This window comes from Cydia amplana, chromosome 25 (assembly GCF_948474715.1).
Source record: "Cydia amplana chromosome 25, ilCydAmpl1.1, whole genome shotgun sequence".
Lineage (NCBI taxonomy): Eukaryota > Metazoa > Arthropoda > Insecta > Lepidoptera > Tortricidae > Cydia > Cydia amplana.
Window position 1 is genome coordinate 3128041 of NC_086093.1, and position 23275 is coordinate 3151315.

Here is a 23275-nt window from a genome sequence, read left to right on the forward strand (position 1 = left end):
CTGCTGAGTTGTGTCAAAACCTGGAGCCGGAACCCGCACAGCCGGAGTCACATGAAGCCAACATCGCTATGGAACAGAATATTGAAGAAACACTCAACAACATGGAGACTAGTAAGGTAATCCATTTCCTTTACCCCACCTTATACAGGCAGCAGCAGAAGTTGCTAAGCGGACCAGGTGTTCAAAATGATCTTGAAGCGATTTTATTATTAAGAAAATAAGAGTGTGTCATCATGAATCGGAGAATTTCATCAGATTGGCGAAAAATTGCCTCGTCTGGATACAGCTTAATTTGAATCAAAATTGCGTTTTGTCAAGGCAAGTTGACATATTTAATTACTTAAATTCCGACGTTTCGGCTGAGTTGCATCAGCTGTGGTCACAAAAATACCACAAATAAATATGTGTGTTACTTAGGCATATTACAATGCGCTTATAAACATCAAATAAAGCTACACCGGCTCCAACCCTACACCTCTGCCCCGAGAAGATTTAAATTCCCCCTCAGTTGGAGGAGGGTATCCCAACATGGGACCAGCAACAAACTCGGCCGGACACATCTTTTCAAAAAATTACATCTTATAATTATAATTAACATGCATTACGAGTAAATAAGGAAAAAAAATACAAAAAAATACAAGGTAGTACTATTACTTATTTTATTCTGCGCCTCTGCTAACAAAGCACTTCTGTGCTATAATTACTTCTCAGCCAAGTCAAGAGCCAGCTAAAGAGCCAGAGAGCCAAGAACAGCACGAAGAGCTGGAAACTGCAATGCAGCAAGACATAGAAGACACATTGAACAATTTTGAAAGAGTTGAGACTTCTAAGGTAATTTTTGAAAATTTAAACTCTTTTTGTAACCATATTAACTCATATTTATAGACGGGTCTATCGCGAAATTTATTTTATTACCTCTATTTACGGACGTTTTGACACAGGTTTCACTGGTCGTGGTCGCGGCTAACTATAAAGAGAATAAATAAATACATCGGCAAAATAGAGGTAATAAAATAAATTTCGCGATAGACCCGTCCATAAATGTGAGTTAATATGTGTTCATTTTGAAACGTCTCAAAACATCATCATAACAAACATTGCGTTAATATTAATACATGTCATGCTTATTGGCTATGTCATCCACATTCTATGGCTATGTGCACGACTGTGGCGTCGCCTGACGGCTATGGGCAGCATTTATGTATCCATCATAAACATGTAAGTACTTAATTTAGCTAGTAGGTGAGAGTCGGGTGTCATTCTGAATCCCTAACAACGCTTGTCCTAAATTCACTTGCCCTAACTGGTTTGTCCTAATGGGCACATGCCCTAACGATCAAGTGTCAACGATTATTTTCAATAATGTAAGGTTCTGAAAAATGGTTAGGTTTTAGAACTTGCTGCCACAAAATTAGATTAGAATGCTGCTGTAGATTAGGTTAAGTCGGTCCAAAAATATTGTAAATTTTATTTATAATAAACAGTTTATTTTTTTTATTTTTTAGAGTGGGTTAGGTTAGGGTTAGAACTGCGACCCTCGCAAAAAACAGCATAAGACTTTCCGGTCGGTGCTACATCTATTGTCAAGTAGCAGTACTGATAGTTCCGCTACTCGATGCTAGATGCTAATAGTCTTTTTGGTACTAAAACTGATGTATGGAGTGAGCAATCTATAGCTGGTCAACCAAATCTTGTCAGTAAAAAAAGGCGCGAAATTCAAATTTTCTATGGCTCGATATCCCTTCGCGCCTACATTTTTCAAATTTTCCTTTTTCTACTGTCAAAATCTGGTTGACCAAGTATATGTATTGTTTTTCTCTATGGTTATAAAAACACGTTTTTTTAATTTTTTACTCACAAAAAAAATGGTCACAGGACGAGTTCAATGAGCTGGTGAAGGACCCCAAGCAGAGCGAGCCCTCGCACTCGGACCACAGCGATGACGGACACAACACGGACGAGCTGCTGGTCAGTATCCTGGTAAAGCGAAGTCGGGTTTCGCCCTTCGTTGAAGTTTTCAAGCGTATTTTCCACCCGTCTTTTAAAACTTTTTTTCTCAAAAATGGACGGCAAAGTCGACGTTGCCGGTTAAAAAATAGGTCGCGAAGTGCATAGTTTATGGTCATTCAAAAAATTAAAAAGTTAAAAACATTGCAGTCTCGATTTCGGGACTGCAATGTTGCATACAAATTCCATTATTTAACGAGTTCCAAATTTTTTAAAACTTTAAATGGTCCCTTAAACAGCCAAACAGATGATCAGCATTAAGCCTATAACAGACTATCGAACCGCACCGCGACCTTGGAGCGTCGCACCCATAAGTGAGAGCGTGAAACAGATTATCTCTTTCTCGCTCTCACTTATGGGTGCAACGCTCCATGGTCGCGGTGCGGTGCGATAGTCTGTTACAGGCTTAATGTTGGTACCGCGACTATTTAGGTGTCTCAAATAGGTTGGCGTATTTTCAGCAGAAAAATACACTTCTTTTTTTTTTAAAGGCGGCAAGCAAATCTTTTTAATGGTTGTACTTTTTTCTGTGAAAATTAGAACGTTGCTTCTGTAAAATATTTCTATTTCTTGCACCATTTTTGAGAAAAGCACTATATATGATGGAAGGCTACTTGCTGGCTTCGGATTAGATTAAACGGACTCCCAAGGTCGTCCGTTTAAAACGAATCCTCAGCCTGCAAGTAGCTACTTCCGAACCTCGACAATAATGTACTATTTTTCTCATTAGCCATTTTGGCGCCCCCCTTGCAATCCGGCGCCTAGAGCGGCCGCTCCACTCGCTCTACCCTAGATCCGGCCCTGCTTACCAGGAATATATGATCACGCGCCATGTTGCGGAATTTCACTGGAACAAATTTTTGGGGTTCCGTACCTCAAAAGAAAAAAAACGGAACCCTAATAGGATCACTCGTGTGTCTGTCCGTCCGTCTGTCACAGCCCATTTTCTCCGAAACTACTGGACCAATTAAGTTGAAATTTGGCACACATATGTAAGTTTGTGACCCAAAGATGGACGTGTAACGTAAATAAATAAATTTTAAATATGGAGACCATTTTTTGGGGGGGTAAATGAGAAAAATAAAAAATAAAGTTTTTCAAAGTATATCGTGTTACATATCAAATAAAAGAGCTCATTGTAAGATTCTCAAATATATTTTTTTTTATAATTTTAGGATGAATAGTTTAGCAGTTATTCAAGAAAATAGGCAAAAAATGACCATTCCCCCCCCCCCCCCTTATCTCCGAAACTGGGTCTAAAATTTTGAAAAAAATACATAAAATAGCTCTTTACCTATAGATGACAGGAAAACCTATTAGAAATGTGCAGTCAAGCGTGAGTCGGACTTAATGCACGGAACCCTTGAAACGCGAGTCCGACTCGCACTTGGCCGGTTTTTTTTTCATAAAACTGAACTGTCATCCTGTCATTCTCATGTATATGAGAATATCAGCGCCCCAAGGTTTTTTTCCCCATTCCGTTACCATTTTTATAGACTTTGTATGGCGGTCACGGAATGGAAAGATCGAAAAATGTATGGAAATCTTGGGATACTTTTTATCTCCTATTAGGATCAAAAGAACTCGTGATTCTGAGTAGAAATAACAAAAAAAATCCCAAATTTGAAAAAAAAAGTTTAGGCGACAACTTTAAATATAAAATGGCCCATATATTTTTGATCAGGCTTCATATTTAAGGTCTAAAATATCCATTGTGCGTAGATTGCGTAAACGGAACGCACTTGGCCGGTTTTTTCAAAAATATTTGTTCCTGACTTAAAGATATTCTGTATGTAGGTATTTATTTATCTTTTTATCCTGTAATATTTATTTATTTTATTTAATTAAAAGGATTCTAAATTTTAAGGCATTTAAATATTGAATATTTCAACAGCGCATGCTGGGCGAAGACGATAGCAAGAAGAAAAAAGTGCTTACAACCATTCGCGAAAAGAACGCGCGTCGCGCCGCCCGCTCTAGTGAGGACGACTACTTTCTCGAGGTAAATTGAACCTTCTGTTAAAGGGTATAGAGTTGTTTCTTCAACAGAGAACCATTCGCGAAAATAACGCGCGTCGCGCCGCCCGCTCTAGTGAAGACGACTACTTTTTAGAGGTAAATTGAACCTTCTGTCACAGAATTTAGCGTTGATACTTCAACAGACAACCATTCGCGAAATAGACAGGTGGAAATCGGCCTGTTTCGAGAAAAGTCGTCGACATCTCTTCTAAATACCTAAAACTGGTATGGATGTGTTCCTCGTGATCTCTAGAATACGAAATGACCGGTTTTAGTTTATGGAGTGGGGGACGGGTCGAAAAAAAGGGGGGCAAAGATGGCGGCCGACCATTATTGATATTTGTTCCCATCTTGAGTCCTATGGGACCTATCGGTTCGTGTGAGGTGTCGTTTGAAAGAGTATTAAACGTGCTATTATTGTTTCATAATAATCGTAGTCATAACTGTAGTCGTTTACAAAATATTTTAAAATATTTGATTTTATACCGTGCATGGATGGCATAAGTACTGATTAAATATGCGCCTAACTCAATAAATTACAACAATACCGCAATTATTTTATTACAAAATATACGAGACATTTCATTAGCTTACCAAAAACATAAGTTTTATTGGCGTATGATATTATATAACCAATTAATAACGAATTTTGTTCAGCATGGGTCACTACGCACCGTCACGTAAATGGCGGGCGACCGACGTAAACTTTTCATTATTTCTCGGGTTCTATTTTATTGATCAATTGCTGATAGGTACCATTTGAAAGGTTATTAAACGTACAATAAATGGTTTCTAATAGCCGTAGTCATAACTTTAGTAATTTACAAAATATTTTAAAATATTTGATTTTTTTACCGTGCATGGATGGCATAAGTACTGATAAAATATTTTATTTTTTATTTATTGTTTATTAAGAAACAAACGGTTGTATACATTTACATTTACAGAAATATTATGATAATATAGTTAAACCTACAGTTTCCTTAATTAAAGATACGATAGCTAATTACATTTATAATACTTCAACCAAAAAGATCTGAGCTGTAGCTAAATTTATTAATCCGGGTACAGTCGAAGTCGCAAAATTTTACATTATTATATTATTGTTAGTATTTCATTTTATTATATGTAAGTATATATATATATAATAAAATACAATACCAAAACAAAACAAAATACTACAAGTACTGCAATTAAACATTAAGTTGTACACTCATGCATAGGTATGCATTGAGTGTAATCACATTAAATAAATAAGCATTATATAGGTATATATGCTTATATATTTAATGAGACTAAAGGGAAAGATCCTAATTATTATTTGAATGCTTTCTTAACATCATATATCGAGCAATTAAATATATCGACCTCAAAAAGTTTTGAATTATTATTAAATAACATACAAGCACGCCTAACATAATTATTACGAGCATAACAAGTTCTACTTTTAGGTATTCCGAATAGCTCCTTTTTGCGACACATGCGTTGTCTTCTGCGAGGCACTTTGATCAAAATCTCTTGAAGTAGCGATGGAACATCTAGATGTGAGTGAATTATTTTATAAAGAATAACAGCATCATTACAATCACGTCGATCACTTAGCTTCTGCATATTGTGATGATTCAGGGAATCGTCATAATTTACATATGTGTGGCCAGTTCTGAAATCTAGTGATTTAACAAATTTTTTCTGTAACCTCTCAATTCTATCGGTATGGATGGCATAATGAGGTTTCCATACTGCGCACGCAAACTCAAGATGACTTCGGACAAAACTATTAAAAAGAATTTTGTAGGTTAAAGCATTTCGGAATGGCTTCCCTACGCGTAAAATAAAACCTAGTTGCTTATAGCATTTTTGTAAAATAGTATCTATGTGCGGAGTGAACGTCATTCCAGAATCCATGATGACACCTAAATCTCGAATCTGCGACACTCTATGCAGGGTTCCATTTGATAATGTGTAATTGAAATCTAAATTTGTCTTTTTTTTGGAAAAGGTTATTACAAAACATTTATCATAATTAAGAAAAAGCTTATTGTCTTTACAATATCTCTCTACGTTGACTAAATCTTCCTGTAATAGTTTGCAATCCTCTTGATTTTTAATAATTCTGAATAATTTGGTGTCGTCTGCATAGAGTAATATGTTTGAATTCTTTACATATTCCGAGATATCATTGATATATAAGGTAAATAGCAATGGGCCCAGGTGCGACCCTTGAGGTACTCCAGAAGTGATATACTTGATTTGTGATGTAAACCCAGATAGAACGACAGCCTGGCACCTATTTTCAACATACGATTTTATCCATCTAAAAAGATTGCCGTGTATACCGAGACGCCAAAGCTTGAGTAAGAGTGTGCTATGACAGATCTTATCAAAAGCCTTGGCAAAATCGGTATAGACGGCGTCCACACTAAATCTTTCGTCCATGGCATTTAAAATTTCATTTGTGAAAGTAAGTAAGTTACTATCTACGGATCGTCCCTTATAAAAACCATGTTGGCGGTGGCTTATATGTAGACGAGCTGCACTAAAAAGCTGATGAGTGACAATCTTTTCGAGAATTTTTCCAAATTGGCATAATATGCGTCTAACTCAATAAATTATAACTTTACTCCAATAATATTCTTACAAAATGTACGTGAAATTTCATTAGCTTTCCAAAAATATAAGTTTTATTGGTGTATGATATTATATAACCAAGTAATTACGAATTTTGTTCAGCATGGGTCACTAAGCGCCGTCACGTAAATGGCAGGCGATCGGCGTCAACTTTTCATTATTTCTCGGGTTTTATTTTATTGATCAGTTCGTGATAGATACCATTTGAAAGAATATTAAACGTACTATAATTGGTTTTCAATAACTGTAGTCATAACTTTAGTCATTTTCAAAATAATTGAAAACATGATTTTTTACCGTGCATGCACATAAGTACTGCTAAAACATGGTTCTAACTTAATAAATTATAACTTTATCGCAATTAATGTATTTACAAAACATACGAGACATTTCATTAGCTTTCCAAAAACATAAGATTTATTGGTGTAAGATATTATATAACCAAGTAATAATGAATTTTGTTCAGCATGGGTCACTGCGCACCGTCATATAAATCCCAACAAACAATTAGGCGACACTTAGCACCTATTTTCTTACCTAAAGACAGCCTGGCTCTAGAATAGCTACATCTATAGTCTTAGTTTACAGTTTACAGGCTCTGGTGAGATAAAAGTGTTTAAAAGGTTCATCTAAAGATTTAAGATCTACAGTAGCTGTTTTGGGCGCTATATTGCATGTTAAGCTGCTAGTATTATAGCTTATAGCTCAAAGTGAATTGAACAACCTTAACATCTATATGAGTAATAATCTGCAATTTGCACTTAAGGTTCTAAACGTGTGATAAAGCCTTCTACTTTTAGCCTTTTATATCGCAATCGCTACTTAACTCTCTTGTATGACTTACAGTCGAACAAAGAAGTTATGAGTCGCTATTATAGATCTAAGATCATGTAGTTACAGACGAGCGTTATTTAAATACCGTAGTACATCTTATAACTGTCAATAGAGTCATACTTACAAGCTAAAACTACAATGCCAAACGCCAATGAATCAATAGGTAAGCAAAAACTATAAATTAGACCGTAAAATAAAATAGTAAATAAATATAATATAGATAGTTTACTCAATATTGACCTTATCTTACTATTACTATACTTAAAACCGGACTTCACGGATAGTTATTATGTGGACATACGCTGCTACTCAAATAGTAGTCACTTATTTTGCATCCTGGAGCGTGCGGCGACAAATATCTCTTTAACGCCACAAGCCTCAGATCTCACTAAAAAGGTGATTTTAAATTATTAACTACGGAGTGGGTTTGAAAACGTTTTACGTGTAGACGCGTGAGTCAAATAACAACACAGATATTAAGTACTTCATATGCAGTGGTTTTGCAATCATGAAAGCTACGAACTTAACGATGTTATGAACCTAGAACTGGGCTTTTGTCAAAAGAGTCAAAATATACTTAAGTTTCCTGTGATAAAAAAAACAAAACAAACAAACCATCATTTATATCGATATTTTATCATTTTGGATACCTACATTATAAAATGTACTGTCAAACAATAATAGAATGCTGCTGGTCTACCAGGCGCTCGCCGCGCCGTGTGTTTGCTTGCTTGGCGAAATTGGTCCTGGCATACCTACATATATGTTTATAGTTGTACGGTAACTAAACAATATTTTTGGAAAGTTAATAAATAGTTTGCTGATTTTACTCTAAAAATTTCACGCTATATTTACTACATTATCTCTTTCTCAAATTATTTCAGTCACTAAGCAAACCTCTAAGGTAAAAATTAAACATTTTCTTTAATATTTTTAAAATGGTTATTTTGGGCCTCAGATTTCAAACAATCGAGTATTCACAGAAAATTTAATATGCTTGCAAATGGTATCCACCATGTATCAGAAAAATAGAACCTGAAATATAATGAAAACTCAACGATGGCCGGGCTCCATTTACGTGACGGTGCACAGTACCCATGCTGAACAAAATTCATGATTACTTAGTTATACAACATTATAAAGCAATAAAACTTATATTTTTGGATAGCTCATAAAATTTCCCGTATATTTTGAAAATATTTATTGCGGTAATGTTATAATCTATTGAGTTAGAAGCATGTTTTACCAGTACTTATGTCCATGCACGGTAAAAATCATATATTTTCAATTATTTTGTAAATGACTACAGTTATGACTACGGTTATTAGAAACCAATTATTGTACATTTAACATTCTTTCTAATGGTATCCATCACCAATTGATCAGTAAAATAGAACTCGAGAAACAATGAACAGTTGAGGTCGGTCGCCCGCCATTTACGTGACGGTGCGTAGTGATCCATGCTGAACAAAATTCATCATTACATGGTTATATAATACCATACACCAATAAACCTTATGTTTTTAGAAAGCTAATGAAATTTCTCGTATATTTTGTAATAACATTAATTGCGGTAAAGTTATAATTTATTGAGTTAGACGCATGTTTTGTCAGTACTTATGCCATCCATGCACGGTAAAAAATCATATATTTTAAAATATTTTCTAAACGACTACAGTTATGACTACAGTTATTATGAAGCAATAATAGCACGTTTAATACTCTTTCAAACGACACCTCACACGAACCGATCGGTCCCATAGGACTCAAGATGTGAACAAATATCAATGCTGGTCGGCCGCCCACATTCCCCCCCTTTTTATCGACACGTCCCCCTCTCCATAAACTAAAACCGGTCAATTCGTATTCTAGAGACCACGAGGAACACATCCATACCAGTTTTAGATATTTAGAAGAGATGTCTACGAAAATCGTGAAGGAGACGACTTGTGTTTAATTTAACTCCAGACTAAAAAGAACGCGCGCCGCGTCGCCCGATCTAGTGAGGACGACTACTTCCTAGAGTTAAATTGAACCCTCTGTCAAAGGGTATAGAGTTGATTCTTCAACAGACAGTAGCAAAAAGAAAATATTCTGCCACAGAATTTAGCGTTGATACTTCAACAGACAACCATTCGTGAAAACATCGCGCGCCGCGCCGCCCGCTCTAGTGAGGACGACTACTTTCTCGAGGTAAATTGAACGCTCTGTCAAAGGGTATAGAGTTGACTCTTCAACAGACAGTAGCAAAAAGAAAATATTCTGCTTAAAACTATTCGTGAAAAGAAAACGCGCCGCGCTGCCCGCTCTAGTGAGGGCGACTACTTTCTCGAGGTAAATTGAACCTTTAGTCAAAGGGTATAGAGTTGATTCTTCAACAGATGGTAGTAAGAAGAAAACGCTTATAACCATTCGTAGAATGAACGCGCGCTGCGCCGCACGCACAAGCGACGACTCTTACTTTCGCGAGGTAAATTGAACCTTCTGTTAAAGAGTATAGGGTTGATTCTTCAATAAACAACCATTCGCGAAAAGAACGCGCGCCGCCCGCTCTAGCGAGACGAGTACTTTCTCGAGGTAAATTGAATCTTCTGTCATAGGGTATAGAGTTGATTCTTCAAAAGACAGAGCAAGTTACTTTCTCGAGGTAATTTGAACCCTATATCAAAGGGTATAAAGTTGATTCTTCAACAGACATACAACATAACAATAACGTTTCAGGGGGCGAAAGTGACCAAGTTGAAAGTGGCCAAGAACGCCATCATACGGACACAGCCGATGAAGGCCGAGCCGGAGGACTTCAGCGACAGGGACAGCGATATGGTAAGGACTGGTGTTAGAGTGAGATGACTGTACGCCTACGTTGTAGAAAAAAAAAGATTCATTTTATTTTTGTTTCATTGTGTGTATGTACAGTCGCCATCATAAACATCGGAGCGGCCGAGGTGCTCAAAAATATCTGAACACGACTCTAACGCCTTGACAATAGAGGCGTGTTCAGATATTTGTGAGCGCCTTGGCCGCTCCGATGTATATAATGGCGACTGTACACGTAGGTAACGGTTTGTGATAAACTGCGGGCGCAGCATGGTTCCATCTTTATCGCCTATCACTATGCCTGTCACTTTCGCACTTACTTGTTAGAACGTGACAGGCATGGCGACAGGCGATAAAAATGCGACCGTGCTACCGCCGCTGATAGTTTTTGTTCATTCGCCGCTATACAATCAAAATTACGTTCTTATTTCAAAACGACATTCTGAAATAACATACAATATCTACGTCTGGTACAGTCAGCAGCAGAAGTTGCTAAGCGGGCGAGGTGTTCAAAATTACCTTGACACACTCTTATTCTCTTAAAAATAAAGTCGCGTCAAGATCGTTTTGAACATCTGGCACGCTTATCAACTTTTGCTGCTGACTATACCATCGCCCACAATGTTAACTGTCCATTGGTGGACCTTATGCCTCTCGTAATAAGGTCCACTGATGTACACTGTACTGATGAAAACTCAATTACTATTGCAAAATGCACTATGTATAATTGAGGTTAACGCCATCTAGCGTTAGCGTTAATTACTTGAAACCCCGAAGCACATCACTGGTAGTACTAGTTATATTAATACCAGTTAGAGCGAAACTCACTAGATGGCATTTAAATCAATAAAGAAAAACTCAATGACATTACATGTAACAGTTTTTCGATCAGGTCACGTGTCCGTCTTACGGTCACGTGATCGTCTTACGCTGTCTCGAGTTAACATTTTTTCCCCACCTCAAAAAGGGCACAGCGCCGCTAAAGAAGTTTTCACTTCAATAATTGAAGAAATATGTTCCGTAGTTTTATTAAATGTTACATTTCTAAATAAACTAATAAAAAAAAAATATTCTAAATTCCAAAAATTGGCTACAAACAAACATTTTACGTGACAGTTGATACTCCATATCGAAATGAGCTCAATATGCTCTAAGGTTTATTCCGACCAGAACCCGTACCATGAGTCATTGACAGTGTCAAAACTGACATAAACGCATTCGAGAAAGTAATTTACTTTCTATACATCTCGCTTGCACTAATATGCGAGTACGAGCGAGATGCATAGAAAAGTAAATTACGTTCTCGATTACGTTTAAATGTCAGTGCCAAAGTGGTGGTAGTGGTACAGAGGGGCTAAGATGGCCGACTCTTTTTATCATTTGTCGCCATGTCTGTCACGTTCTAACTAATACAGTCAGCAGCAGAAGTTCCTAAGCGGGCGAGGTGTTCAAAATTACCTTGACGCGCTCTTAAATACTCTTAACAATTAAAGTCGCGTCAAGACAATTTTGAACGCCTCGCCTGCTTAGCAACTATTGCTGCTGACTGTATGTAAGTGCGAAAGTGACGCATGACATGACAGGTGATAAAAACACGACCATGATACCGCCGCAGTATGAGGAGCTTACCAAATTTTAACAAAAGAAAAAAATTAAAGAAAAAATGATCGGCCGTAATATCACTTCAGGCTGACATAAAAACGCAGAACCCTTGTTATATTTTATAAGAATAGGGATTATTACTGCAATGTTTTGCCGCCAGAGTGCAGCACTAGTGGCTTCAGTATACCATAGAGTAACTTATACATACTGTACCTTAAACTGTTTTTAGACAAGTTTTCACAGACAATCAAATATGACATTGATACATCAAGGCGGTTTGTTTACAAAGGGCCTATCGAGAAACGCGAAATCGTAACTCGGCTATCTACCTCTTTATCGCTCGAATATGCAAAAGTCATAGAGAGGTTAGATAACAAAATTTCGACTCTCTCGTTTGCGGTAGACCCTTAGATTGTGACTTATTGTAGGAGTGGCGCCCCCTACGCAGAGTTTCGCGTAATATTCCCTATTATATAAAACAGCTCCCGCGGGGCGCGGCAGAGGAGACGGCCCAGTCTCCGAGCTACGCGGCCGCTAAAAGTACAGCCAAGTTTTCTATACCTCTCTCGTCGCAATTCTCCCTATGACAGTTCATTTTTATACGGAGTAACTGTCACGTAAAATGTTAGCATACATATTTTTGAAGTTTACCACTTTAAGTTATTTGGAAATGGTAATATTTAATTTATAAAAATACGGTAAATACATATTTTTGAATGAACCGAAACCAAAAGAGTTAGAAGGAACTGTCATCGGGACTATAATTCGACGAGAGGGGTATAGCGCACAGTGTGCGAAATTGGTTTCGAATCGGCCATCTCCCAAATTATGGCTTGAAGAATAACCGCAAAACTCATTCATTCATTCATTCATTCAAAGGTAGTAAATAAAAGTACGAAAAGAAATAATCAAATTCGTATAGCTCTCAAGAAATTACAGTTTAAAGTTTGTCCTTCGAAATGTTCTAGCTACCTACCTATAGTAAATAATTTGCTTTCTAATTTCTTACTTTTTGTCAAAAGGTAGTACATAATTTAAAAATAGGGAGTATTACTGCAATGTTTTGCCGCCAGAGTGTAGCACTAGCGCCTTTTAGTAAACCATAGATGAACTTTTACATACCTTAAACTGTTTTTTGACAAGTTTTCACAGACAATAAAATATGACATTGATACATCAAGGCGGTTTGTTTACAAAGGGCCTACCGGGAAACGCGAAATCGAAACTCAGCTATCTGCCTCTTTATCGCTCGAACATGCAAGAGTGATAGAAAGGTTAGATAACAAAATTTCGACTCTCTCGTTTGTGGTAGACCCTTAGATTGTGACTTATTGTGGGAGTGGCGCCCCCTACGCAGAGTTTCGAGTAATATTCCCTATTGCGATGCGTTTTTCGTAGTTTTATTCAATACCTTATTAGCTATTAATTAGGGCATTTTTGGGCGATATCCGATTTAAAGCCACTTTTCCACACTGTGTATAGCGTAGTGCAAATACCTAGCTTGAGCCGAGCACGAAATTATACTCGTACTTACCTATATGTACTCTTTATATCCGCTTTTCTAACTATTAAAAAAACAACTAAAAACCTCAAGTTTAACATTTTGTCATTTATATGCCATATTAAAGTGTAATTCAATAGAACTTGCTAACTATGTAAACAAAAGTTACTAGTAATTTGACATTCAGTGTCAATTTTAGTATGGCGGTTTGTTTAAATAGTTAGCAAGTTCTATTGAATGCCACTTTATATAGGATGTTAAACACAAACAAGGCAATAAGGGATGAAATCATGCCTTGCCAGCCTTTAACATCCTATATAGTAAAACAATTATTTATTTTAATGGCTAATTTTTCTCTGCGATTGCATTAGGAATTAACTGAAAACTGTACTGTTGTCCTTATATCCAACAGATATGTCGGTGTGTATGAAGTTCTCAAAATCAAATTTAAACTGTTGAGACATACTAACATTGAATAATTTTACGGTTTGGACTCACTTGTTTTAAGTCACTCGCGCGACATGTTTCGGAGAGCCTAGGTCTCCTTTCTCAAGCACTAACAGTGCGAGCAGCGTTCACGATGGCCGTGTATCGCGTACCACTGTTAGTGCTTGAGAAAGGAGACCTAGGCTCTCCGAAACATGTCGCGCGAGTGACTTAAAACAAGTGAGTCTAAACCGTAAAATTATTCAAATTCAAAGTTCTCAAAAATATTTAAACATGCACCGTGCCTAACACTTAACATATTGGAATGTTCAGACATTGCTCATTTTGCAAGCTCTGATATATCTGATGGCAAACACGTTTTCAGTTATCTCTATAAACAATCATGTAGACTAGATTTTTCCATTAATGTAGCTTTTTGGTGATGAATTGATTTAAGACTTGTTATAATTATTATATAAGTGGTGATAAGTTCCATTACGAAGACTCCAGGGGAACATTGGTGTCAGATGTTGTCTTTTTGCATTCGTATCGTCTTAAATTAAGTACAACTTACTCAAAAATTTGTCCCATACTTCTTAATTCGCTGACATAATAGCTAAGTGACATATTTTTGAGTATGATGTGTGCACCCATATTTTTACACTTGACCTGAAGTAAATTTAGTACATTTCTTGAATAATAAGTCTACTAAATTGATAAAAAAAGGAAAGTTACCCCCTGAACTCTTTGTATGGGTGGATCAACTTTTTTGTGTACTTATCCTGTCTCGTTGTCCAAAGGACAATAGTGGTACAGTCTACTAGAAGAACCTAGTTCTACCGTCCATTATGAAAATGGCTTATAACTTTCACAAACATGCATGTTCGGTAAATTTAAACACTATAAAATCTGTTTTTTAAGAGTTGTCCAGGGGAACGTAACCATGGCAACGAGTTACACTAAAAAGTTGATTCACTCATGTGCGCGAGTTGCATAACAAGATGTTTCTTTAACCATACTGTTTATATTTCAGTCCGACGACGAAGAAAGCACAGTGAAGAGAATGTTTACTACCAAGCCCCGACCGAACGTAGGACGAGCGTTGAAATCGTCGTCATTCAATAAAGTTAAGACTGGTAAGAACTTGGCTCGCACTTCCGTGCACCTTCAGTGTTAATCTACACAACAAAATTCGAGATTATTCGTAAAAAAAGTTTTTGGCAAAAATTTCCTTTTTGGTACAAGCTTTTATCGCTGACTGTACTTTTCTTACGACAGACAACTAATACTCATCGAGGCAATTCTAAAAACCCCTAACACAATTAGGTTGCGTTGTTTCATCACAGAGTTCCTATGGCCACCTCCTGTCTACATCATCAGATCAGCTCGGTGTTACCATAATATTGCATTGTCACCCGACTTACATGTGTATGCAAAATTTCAGCTCAATCGGAAACCGGGAAGTGGATCAAATTTAACTTTCAAGATTTGATTACAGACAGACAGACAACGGGACAGGTGAATCTAAATAAAAGCTTGTAAAAATCATGTTAGTACGGTAAAAATCATGTTCAGTATAAAGGCGGGGTTCCACCACACACACACACACAGTGCCGCACACGTTTTATATTGTACTTTTACATAAAACGTACGTGTACGTCTAATAATGGCGACGGACAAAAGACGGTCTTATAGCTTAAGAGTTAAGAGCGATCTCTAGGTAGCGGAAAAAACATGCCGTATACTATTGAAATGAGTAAAATTTACCAAATATAAAGTGAGCCGATCTTGTTCAAACTAGTTCGAGAGATCGGCTCACTTCATATTTCGCAACCTTACTCGTATTTGTATTTTGTTTTATAAGTAGCGACCCGGCCCGGCCTCGCACGGGTTAACAAATTATACATAAACCTTTCTCTTGAATAGAATAGAATAGTTTTTTATTCGTAAACACACAGACAAAAGACATACATAGAAATAACATAGTGAAAAATAAAGTATCACGAAATGGCCCCATCTCAACATGTTGCTGGCGACTTCCAGCGCTGATCTTCCGATGAAACCATCAAGTGAGAAATAATCACGGAAGGTAACAGACAAAAAAAAGAAACATAAAGGAAAGAAACATAAAATAAGCCGAAAACACGAATCACTCTATCTATTAAAAAAAAACCGCATCAAAATCCGTTGCGTAGTTTTAAATGCATACATAGGGACAGACAGACAGAGGGAAGCAACTTTGTTTTATACTATGTAGTGATGTACAGTCAGCAGCAGAAGTTGCAAAGGGCGGGGTGTTCAAAATTAGCCTTATTCTCTTAACAATGAAATCGCGTCAAGATCATTTTGAACACCAGGCCCGCTTAGCAACTTCTGCTGCTGACTGTACACAAATATTCTCCGCAGAGAAACCTACACCCACCCCCGTGAAGCAGTACACCAACACGAGCAAGCGCAAGTCCCTTCTCAAACCGAGAGCGGAGCACCCGGAGATCATAGACGAGGAGGAGTTCCTGGAGGACGACGATTTCGACCTTGACGAGGTGAGTGACCCAGTCGTGAGTGACCGACCGTGAGTGGCCTCTTGTAGTATACAGCAAGAACGAGTCCCTTCTCAAGCGACGACTTTGACCTTGACGAGGTGAGGTGACAGGTCGTGAGTGACCGGTCGTGAGTGACCCGACGTGGGCTACCAGCCTTTAGTGGCCCGCCGTGAGTGCCCTTTTGTAGTACTCACAGCGAGAACGAGTCCCTTCTCAAACCGAGAGCGGAGCACCCGGAGATCATAGACGAGGAGGAGTTCCTGGAGGACGACGATTTCGACCTTGACGAGGTGAGTGACCCAACCGTGAGTGACGCAGTCGTGAGTGACCAGCATTGAGTGGCCCGTAGTGAGTGACCTCTGGTAGTATACAGCAAGCTCAAGTCCCTTCTCAAACCGAGAGCGGAGCACCCGGAGATCATAGACGAGGAGTTCCTGGAGGACAACAACTTCGACCTTGACGAGGTGAGTGACGCAACCGTGAGTGACCGACCGTGAGTAGTGACCCGCCATGAGTGACCCTACTTAGGCGACCAGCCTTGAGTGGCCCACCGTGAGTGACCCTCCGTGAGTCGCTGGCGTCTTGTAGTATACAGCAAGAACAAGTCCCTTCTCAAACCGAGAGCGGAGCACCCGGAGATCATTGACGAGGAAGAGTTCCTGGACAGGAGGACGACGACTTTGACCTTGACGAGGTGAGTAACCTAGTCGTGTGTGACCCGCTGTGAGTGACCGACCGTGAGTGACCTCTTGTAGTACTCACAGCAAGAACGAGTCCCTTCTCAAACCGAGAGCGGAGCACCCGGAGATCATAGACGAGGAAGAGTTCCTGGAGGACGACGACTTTGACCTTGACGAAGTGAGTGACCCGCCGTGAGTGACCTCTTGTAGTACTCACAGCAAGAACGAGTCCCTTCTCAAACCGAGAGCGGAGCACCCGGAGATCATAGACGAGGAAGAGTTCCTGGAGGACGACGACTTTGACCTTGACGAGGTTAGTGACCCAGTCGTGAGTGACCGGCCGTGAGTGACCCGCCGTGGGCGACCAGCCGTGAGTGACCCGCAGCGGGTGACCTCTTGTAGTACTTACATCAAGAACGAGTCCCTTCTCAAACCACAAAACTTTATAAATTCAAGGCGTTCAGATAGGTGTGCGTGTTCAGATATTGTGAACACTTTGGCCGCTCCGATGTATCTGATGGCGACTGTATGTGTGGGCCGGCAGTGGGTCCCTGTGACTCTTTCTAATATAACATAAATTTCAAAAAACCAAATTTCTAATTTTAAATCGTTATTACAGGACGTCGGCGGAGAATGGCGACGAGAGGACGAGGACGTGACGACACAGACGACAACGAAGTCGCAGCCGATACGTCGGCCCGAGCGGATGGACGAGGAGATACCGAGCGACGACGACAGCCACTCTGAGGACGACAGCTTGTACGACGTGAGTACGACACGACAGCGACACGGGGGCAACACGACAGCGACACGGGGGCAACACGACAACGACACGGGGGCGACACGAGGGCAACACCACAACAACACGTGGGCGACACGACAACGATACGGGGAGGAGCCGAGCGACGACGACAGCCACTCTGAGGACGACAGCTTGTACGATGTGAGTACGACACGACAGCGACACGGGGAGGAGCCGAGCGGATGGACGAGGAGATACCGAGCGACGACGACAGCCACTCTGAGAACAGCTTGTACGACGTGAGTACGACACGACGGCAACACGGGGGCGACACGACAACGACACGGGGGCGACACGACAACGACACGGGGAGGAGCCGAGCTGATGGACGAGGAGATACCGACCAAGGATTTTTAATTTAACTCTCCAGTGTTCGGATTAACCCCAATATACCTTACATTTCATACAATTTTGCAGCTGTTCGTGCATTTTGCTGTTCGTATGTTTTGGCACCCAACATAATATTTTGGTCATTAAAATTTATATTTTTTCATAGGTAATGCCATCTTCCGATTCCGAGGACATGGACGATTGGTTCACGCTGGACATCCGCGCCGAGCGCGCTGGCGACTACTTACCTTGGCTCGGTGCGTATTTCAGTTTTACCATGAAGCGAGTAGTTGTCTCGCTATGCTCGCGGTTCATTTTTAGGGTTGCTGTCCGTCCGTCCGTCCATCCGTCCGTCCGTCCGTCCGTCCGTCCGTCCGTCTGTCACCAGGCTGTATCTCACGAACCGTGATAGCTAGACAGTTGAAATTTTCACAGATGATGTATTTCTGTTGCCGCTATGACAACAAATACTAAAAACAGAATAAAATAAAGATTTAAGTGGGGCTCCCATACAACAAACGTGATTTTTGACCGAAGTTAAGCAACGTCGGGCGGGGTCAGTACTTGGATGGGTGACCGTTTTTTTGCTTGTTTTGCTCTATTTTTTGTTGATGGTGCGGAACCCTCCGTGCGCGAGTCCGACTCGCACTTGGCCGGTTTTTTTGGAATCTTTCGCTTGCTCGGGTTAAGGGTTGTCATACGTCAGGATTTGTGACCCTTTGTCAGGATTGCGGCCGGACTTTGCAACTGTCAGGATTTTTAGAAATGACCTCATAATCAATACACTTACAATCACGATACAATACACCGGGACGTCGTTCAAGCTACGCCAAATCTTTGTTACAAGAAATGTCAGGATTTTTAGGGTGATGTCAGGATTTTTATCAGGACATTTAATTCTTTCATATGGCAACCCTACTCGGGTATCAATATTAGCACGAGGGGTTAAACAAACTTTGCTAGCATAACTATAACACCAGAAATAAAAAACGGGCCAAGTGCGAGTCTGACTCGCGCACGGAGGGTTCCGCACCATCAACAAAAAATAGAGCAAAAAAAAATCGTGTTTGTTGTATGGGAGCCCCCCTTAAATATTTATGTTATTTTATTTTTAGTATTTGTTGTTATAGCGGCAACAGAGATACAGCCTGGTGACAGACGGATGGACGGACGGACGGACAGCGAAGTCTTAGTAATAGGGTCCCTTTTTTTACCCTTTGGGTAAACCCTAATAATTAGCTGGCTATCAGAAAGTTTCGTGCCCGTAAAGTACAAAAGTCATTCGTTGGGCAATGCATTCATTTTTATATTATAACACACCTGACGATGCTTTAAGATTAACCCTGTGCATATTTCCTCCCCAATATAAACCTTAAAACAAAGGCATAATAGTAGTTTATGCAACAGTGATATAATAAGGGTTCTTAAAATTCAAGGGTCGAAGTTACAAAACGAGACGTAGTCGAGTTTTGTAAAAAAAGACCCGAGAATTTTAAGAACCAATTATGAGCTGTTGCATACATTACTTTTTCTATGACAGCTGCAGCAAAAAAAAAGAGTTATTATTAAAAAAAAAGAGTTATTATTTAAAAAAAATTGAGTTATTATTAAAAAAAAAGAGTTATTATTGTAAATGAAAACATACCTCTTTCAATCAAGATGATCGGAACTTGTATCTTTAAAAAAAATAAAGCAGTTGTATTATACTCATAAGATGACTGCTAGCAGTCATCTTATGAGCCTATAGACAAATCATTCAAATGACATTGCTTTAGATATCACTGTCAGTCATTTAATTGACACATTTAAGTGCTGGAGTAGAAAAAGTTTATTAACACATTCGCGGCCACGAATGCTATAGCATTCGCGTAGTTTTAGGGTTCCGTACCCAAAGGGTAAAAACGGGACCCTATTACTAAGACTCCGCTGTCCGTCCGTCCGTCCGTCCGTCCGTCCGTCTGTCTGTCACCAGGCTGTATCTCACGAACCGTGATAGCTAGACAGTTGATGGGTCTGTTGCCGCTATAACAACAAATACTAAAAACAGAATAAAATAAAGATTTAAGTGGGGCTCCCATACAACAAACGTGATTTTTGACCGAAGTTAAGCAACGTCGGGCGGGATCAGTACTTGGATGGGTGACCGTTTTTTTGCTTGTTTTGCTCTATTTTTTGTTGATGGTGCGGAACCCTCCGTGCGCGAGTCCAACTCGCACTTGGCCGGTTTTTTTATTTTGTTTCCTTTGGCCTATGACGTCACTTACCTTCCGCGAACGTGTTAAGTTGAACGCCACACCTGTCGTGCGCGGCGCGTCATAGTGAACCTTGTCGGAATGCACGAAGGTTGATATTGGGCTGCCGCGCGCGGTTGACGTCTTTGGCTGTTAAATAACTTGCTTATGCTTCACAGGTGACAAAGCGCACAAACTCCTAACCGAAGAGAAGCACCGCGTGTCGTCCCGCCTCGCCGCCCTGCGCCAGAGCGTGACAGCACTACAGAGCAGCGGCCGCGTCCAAAGCGACCAGATCAAGGTCGCGACAGAGGCGCTACACGAGCTAGATGCTATGTTAGCTGCCGCCTGATTTATGTGAGCCTGGTACTTCGACATTAAAATATCTCTTGTTAACTTAGGTTTGGTGACTCAATTTGCTGTATAAAATACTTACTTGTTCAATATGATATCGGCTGAATATTTACTACTATGTATCTAACTAGTGACCCGCCCCGGATTCGCACGGGTTACACAAAAGCTTAACAAATTATACAGTATACACCTTGCTCAAGAATCACTCTATTGATAGGTGAAAACCGCATGAAAATCCGTTCTGTAGTTTTGGAGTTTTTCGCGAACATAACATACACACAAACAGACAGACGCGGCGGGGAACTTTGTTTTATAAGGTGAAGTGATTCCTCTCAGCTACTAAAGTATTTCAAAACGCGACCTGATCAAGGTCACTGAGGCGCTACACGAACTCGATGCTATGTAAGCTGCCACCTGATTTATGTCAGCCTAGTACTTGAACAGTCATAATACACTCAAAATCAATGAAAATCGGTCAGTTTTCATCGAAATTTCTATATAAAATGACCCTGCTTCGAAATACATTGTCCCTCAATCGATTTATTGCAAAATGAAATCTTAGACATAAAATGTTATATACTCGTAAACTAGGTGCACAATGTAACGTCAAATACTGCCATCACACAAAATGGGTACAGGTTTCCTCACAATATGTACAAAGCTAGGCTAAGTTTTATAACCTAGTCTAAAATATAATAAGGTGTATTCGGGTAATTACGAACACTTCAGAAGCTTAATCCTTTGACCGCAAAAAACCCCGAAAATCACCCATGATGAGGTTTGCCGGTCGAAGTATTTTACAGATGGCGCCAGCATTGGTTTTACCTGTCAATACTTCGAATAGCGTCTAGTTTTTAAGCCTCATCGAACAAAACTAGAGACAGGTAAAACCTATGCTTGCGCCATCTATAAACACCTTTGACAGTTGACAACCCCATTCCACTATGTAGCCACCCGTTATTCCCAAGTGTTCGAAATTACACAATACTTTGGTAAACTCTTCCAAAACGCCTCTCTTATGGCTATATTGTAGAAAAACTGGACCCGTTTCTCAAGAGCTTGTAACTTGTAATGTAAAGTGTCATTCAATAGAACTTGTTAACTATGTAAACAAAAGTTACTAGTAAATTGACATTCAGTGTCAATTTTAGTATGGCGGTTTGTTTACATAGTTAGCAAGTTCTATTGAATGACATTTTAATACAAGTGGAAGTCGCTATTTAACAAAAGCTGTCAAAAAGTGACATCCGTTTGTATTACAAGCTTTTGAGAAACGGGCCCCTGATATCGAATATCAACATTCAAATGTAAAAATATGGTTGCACACATCTTACTCAAAAATATGTACTAACTCTTATATCGGCGAATCAAGTATGGGACATACTTTTGTTTGAGTAAATTGTATGCACGTATATTATCAAATTTTAATACCTGTACATGAACTTTTAAGGGATTTTAAATATTTGTCAGATATTATATAGGTACCTATGACAATTTATTTTAAAACTTATTAAACTTTAATATACTTATAATCCATCCCATTTACTTTTTTATAACTGATGTTAGGGCAGGTTACACATAGTTGGTCAAGCAAATCTTGTCAGTAGAAAAAGGCGGCAAATTTGAAAAATCGCGGGTTAGCAACACTACGTTTGAATTGTTCGAAAATTGCGTGACATTTATATCTTATCTGTGGAACTGTTTTGTTTACATTCCATCGTTGTTCGATGTACATTGCTGCTTTTTGTTCGTTTCCTAGGGATACCATACTTTAGTTTGCTTTACATTGCTACTGACATATCCAGCTTGACAGACTATATTAGTAAGTTTGTTTAGTGGTATTCCGCGTGTAAACAGCAATAACTTTTTTCTATTGTTACTAATAAAATGTAAGGATTGTGAAAGGATATGAAGGGATATTTCCCGCCTTTATTTCAAGGCTAATGGTGCAGTTTTGTGTACTTTTGATAGGTTACGACTGTTAGAAAGAGATTAGTAGTAGTTGGTGGTAAAATTTGATCAGAATATTATAAATTCTTTTGAAAATGGGGTGTTTTGCTGAGTTTCCGATATGTCTCGCGAAAACAACTCTGAGCTCACCAAAACTAAAATGCCTCATTTTTAATAGTACAGATGTAGTGCATAACTGTATTCCATCGTATTTTCTCGGAAACTTCCGTATTTGTCATGCTATTTCAATCAACCTCAGTACTTTTTGCCGAGACTGACTGAAATAGCAAGACACGTTCGTACGTTTCAGTGAAAAACGATGGAAAATAACTATGCACTACATTTGTATTTTATAATGTAAATAAGCATGAGCTTGAAATTTGATCAGAACTTTTGTCTGTGTAGTAAGCTTGTTCGGTAGATGTGCGCCTTGTAAGGTATTGTGTAAGATGAAATGTTATGGAAAAATATATTTTTGATTCCATTCAACGGTTTGTTTTATTTTGTTTTTACTTTCAGCATCTTCTTTACGTAATTCTCTGAACCCTGAG

General features: G+C 39.1%; 1 protein-coding gene across 1 annotated transcript; it reads left to right on the forward strand.

Annotated features, from left to right (window-relative positions):
* Nucleotides 1-1149: 1149 nt before the first annotated feature.
* Nucleotides 1150-20870, forward strand: LOC134659886 (uncharacterized). Its single transcript, XM_063515594.1, has 14 exons — nucleotides 1150-1218; nucleotides 1876-1968; nucleotides 3902-4009; nucleotides 10210-10311; nucleotides 14868-14970; nucleotides 16241-16406; nucleotides 16565-16667; nucleotides 16755-16870; nucleotides 17000-17071; nucleotides 17142-17235; nucleotides 17281-17370; nucleotides 17677-17823; nucleotides 18356-18446; nucleotides 20600-20870. Exons 1-14 carry the CDS (start codon nucleotides 1150-1152, stop codon nucleotides 20770-20772), a joined length of 1527 nt encoding a protein of 508 aa, XP_063371664.1. The 3' UTR covers nucleotides 20773-20870.
* Nucleotides 20871-23275: the final 2405 nt, after the last annotated feature.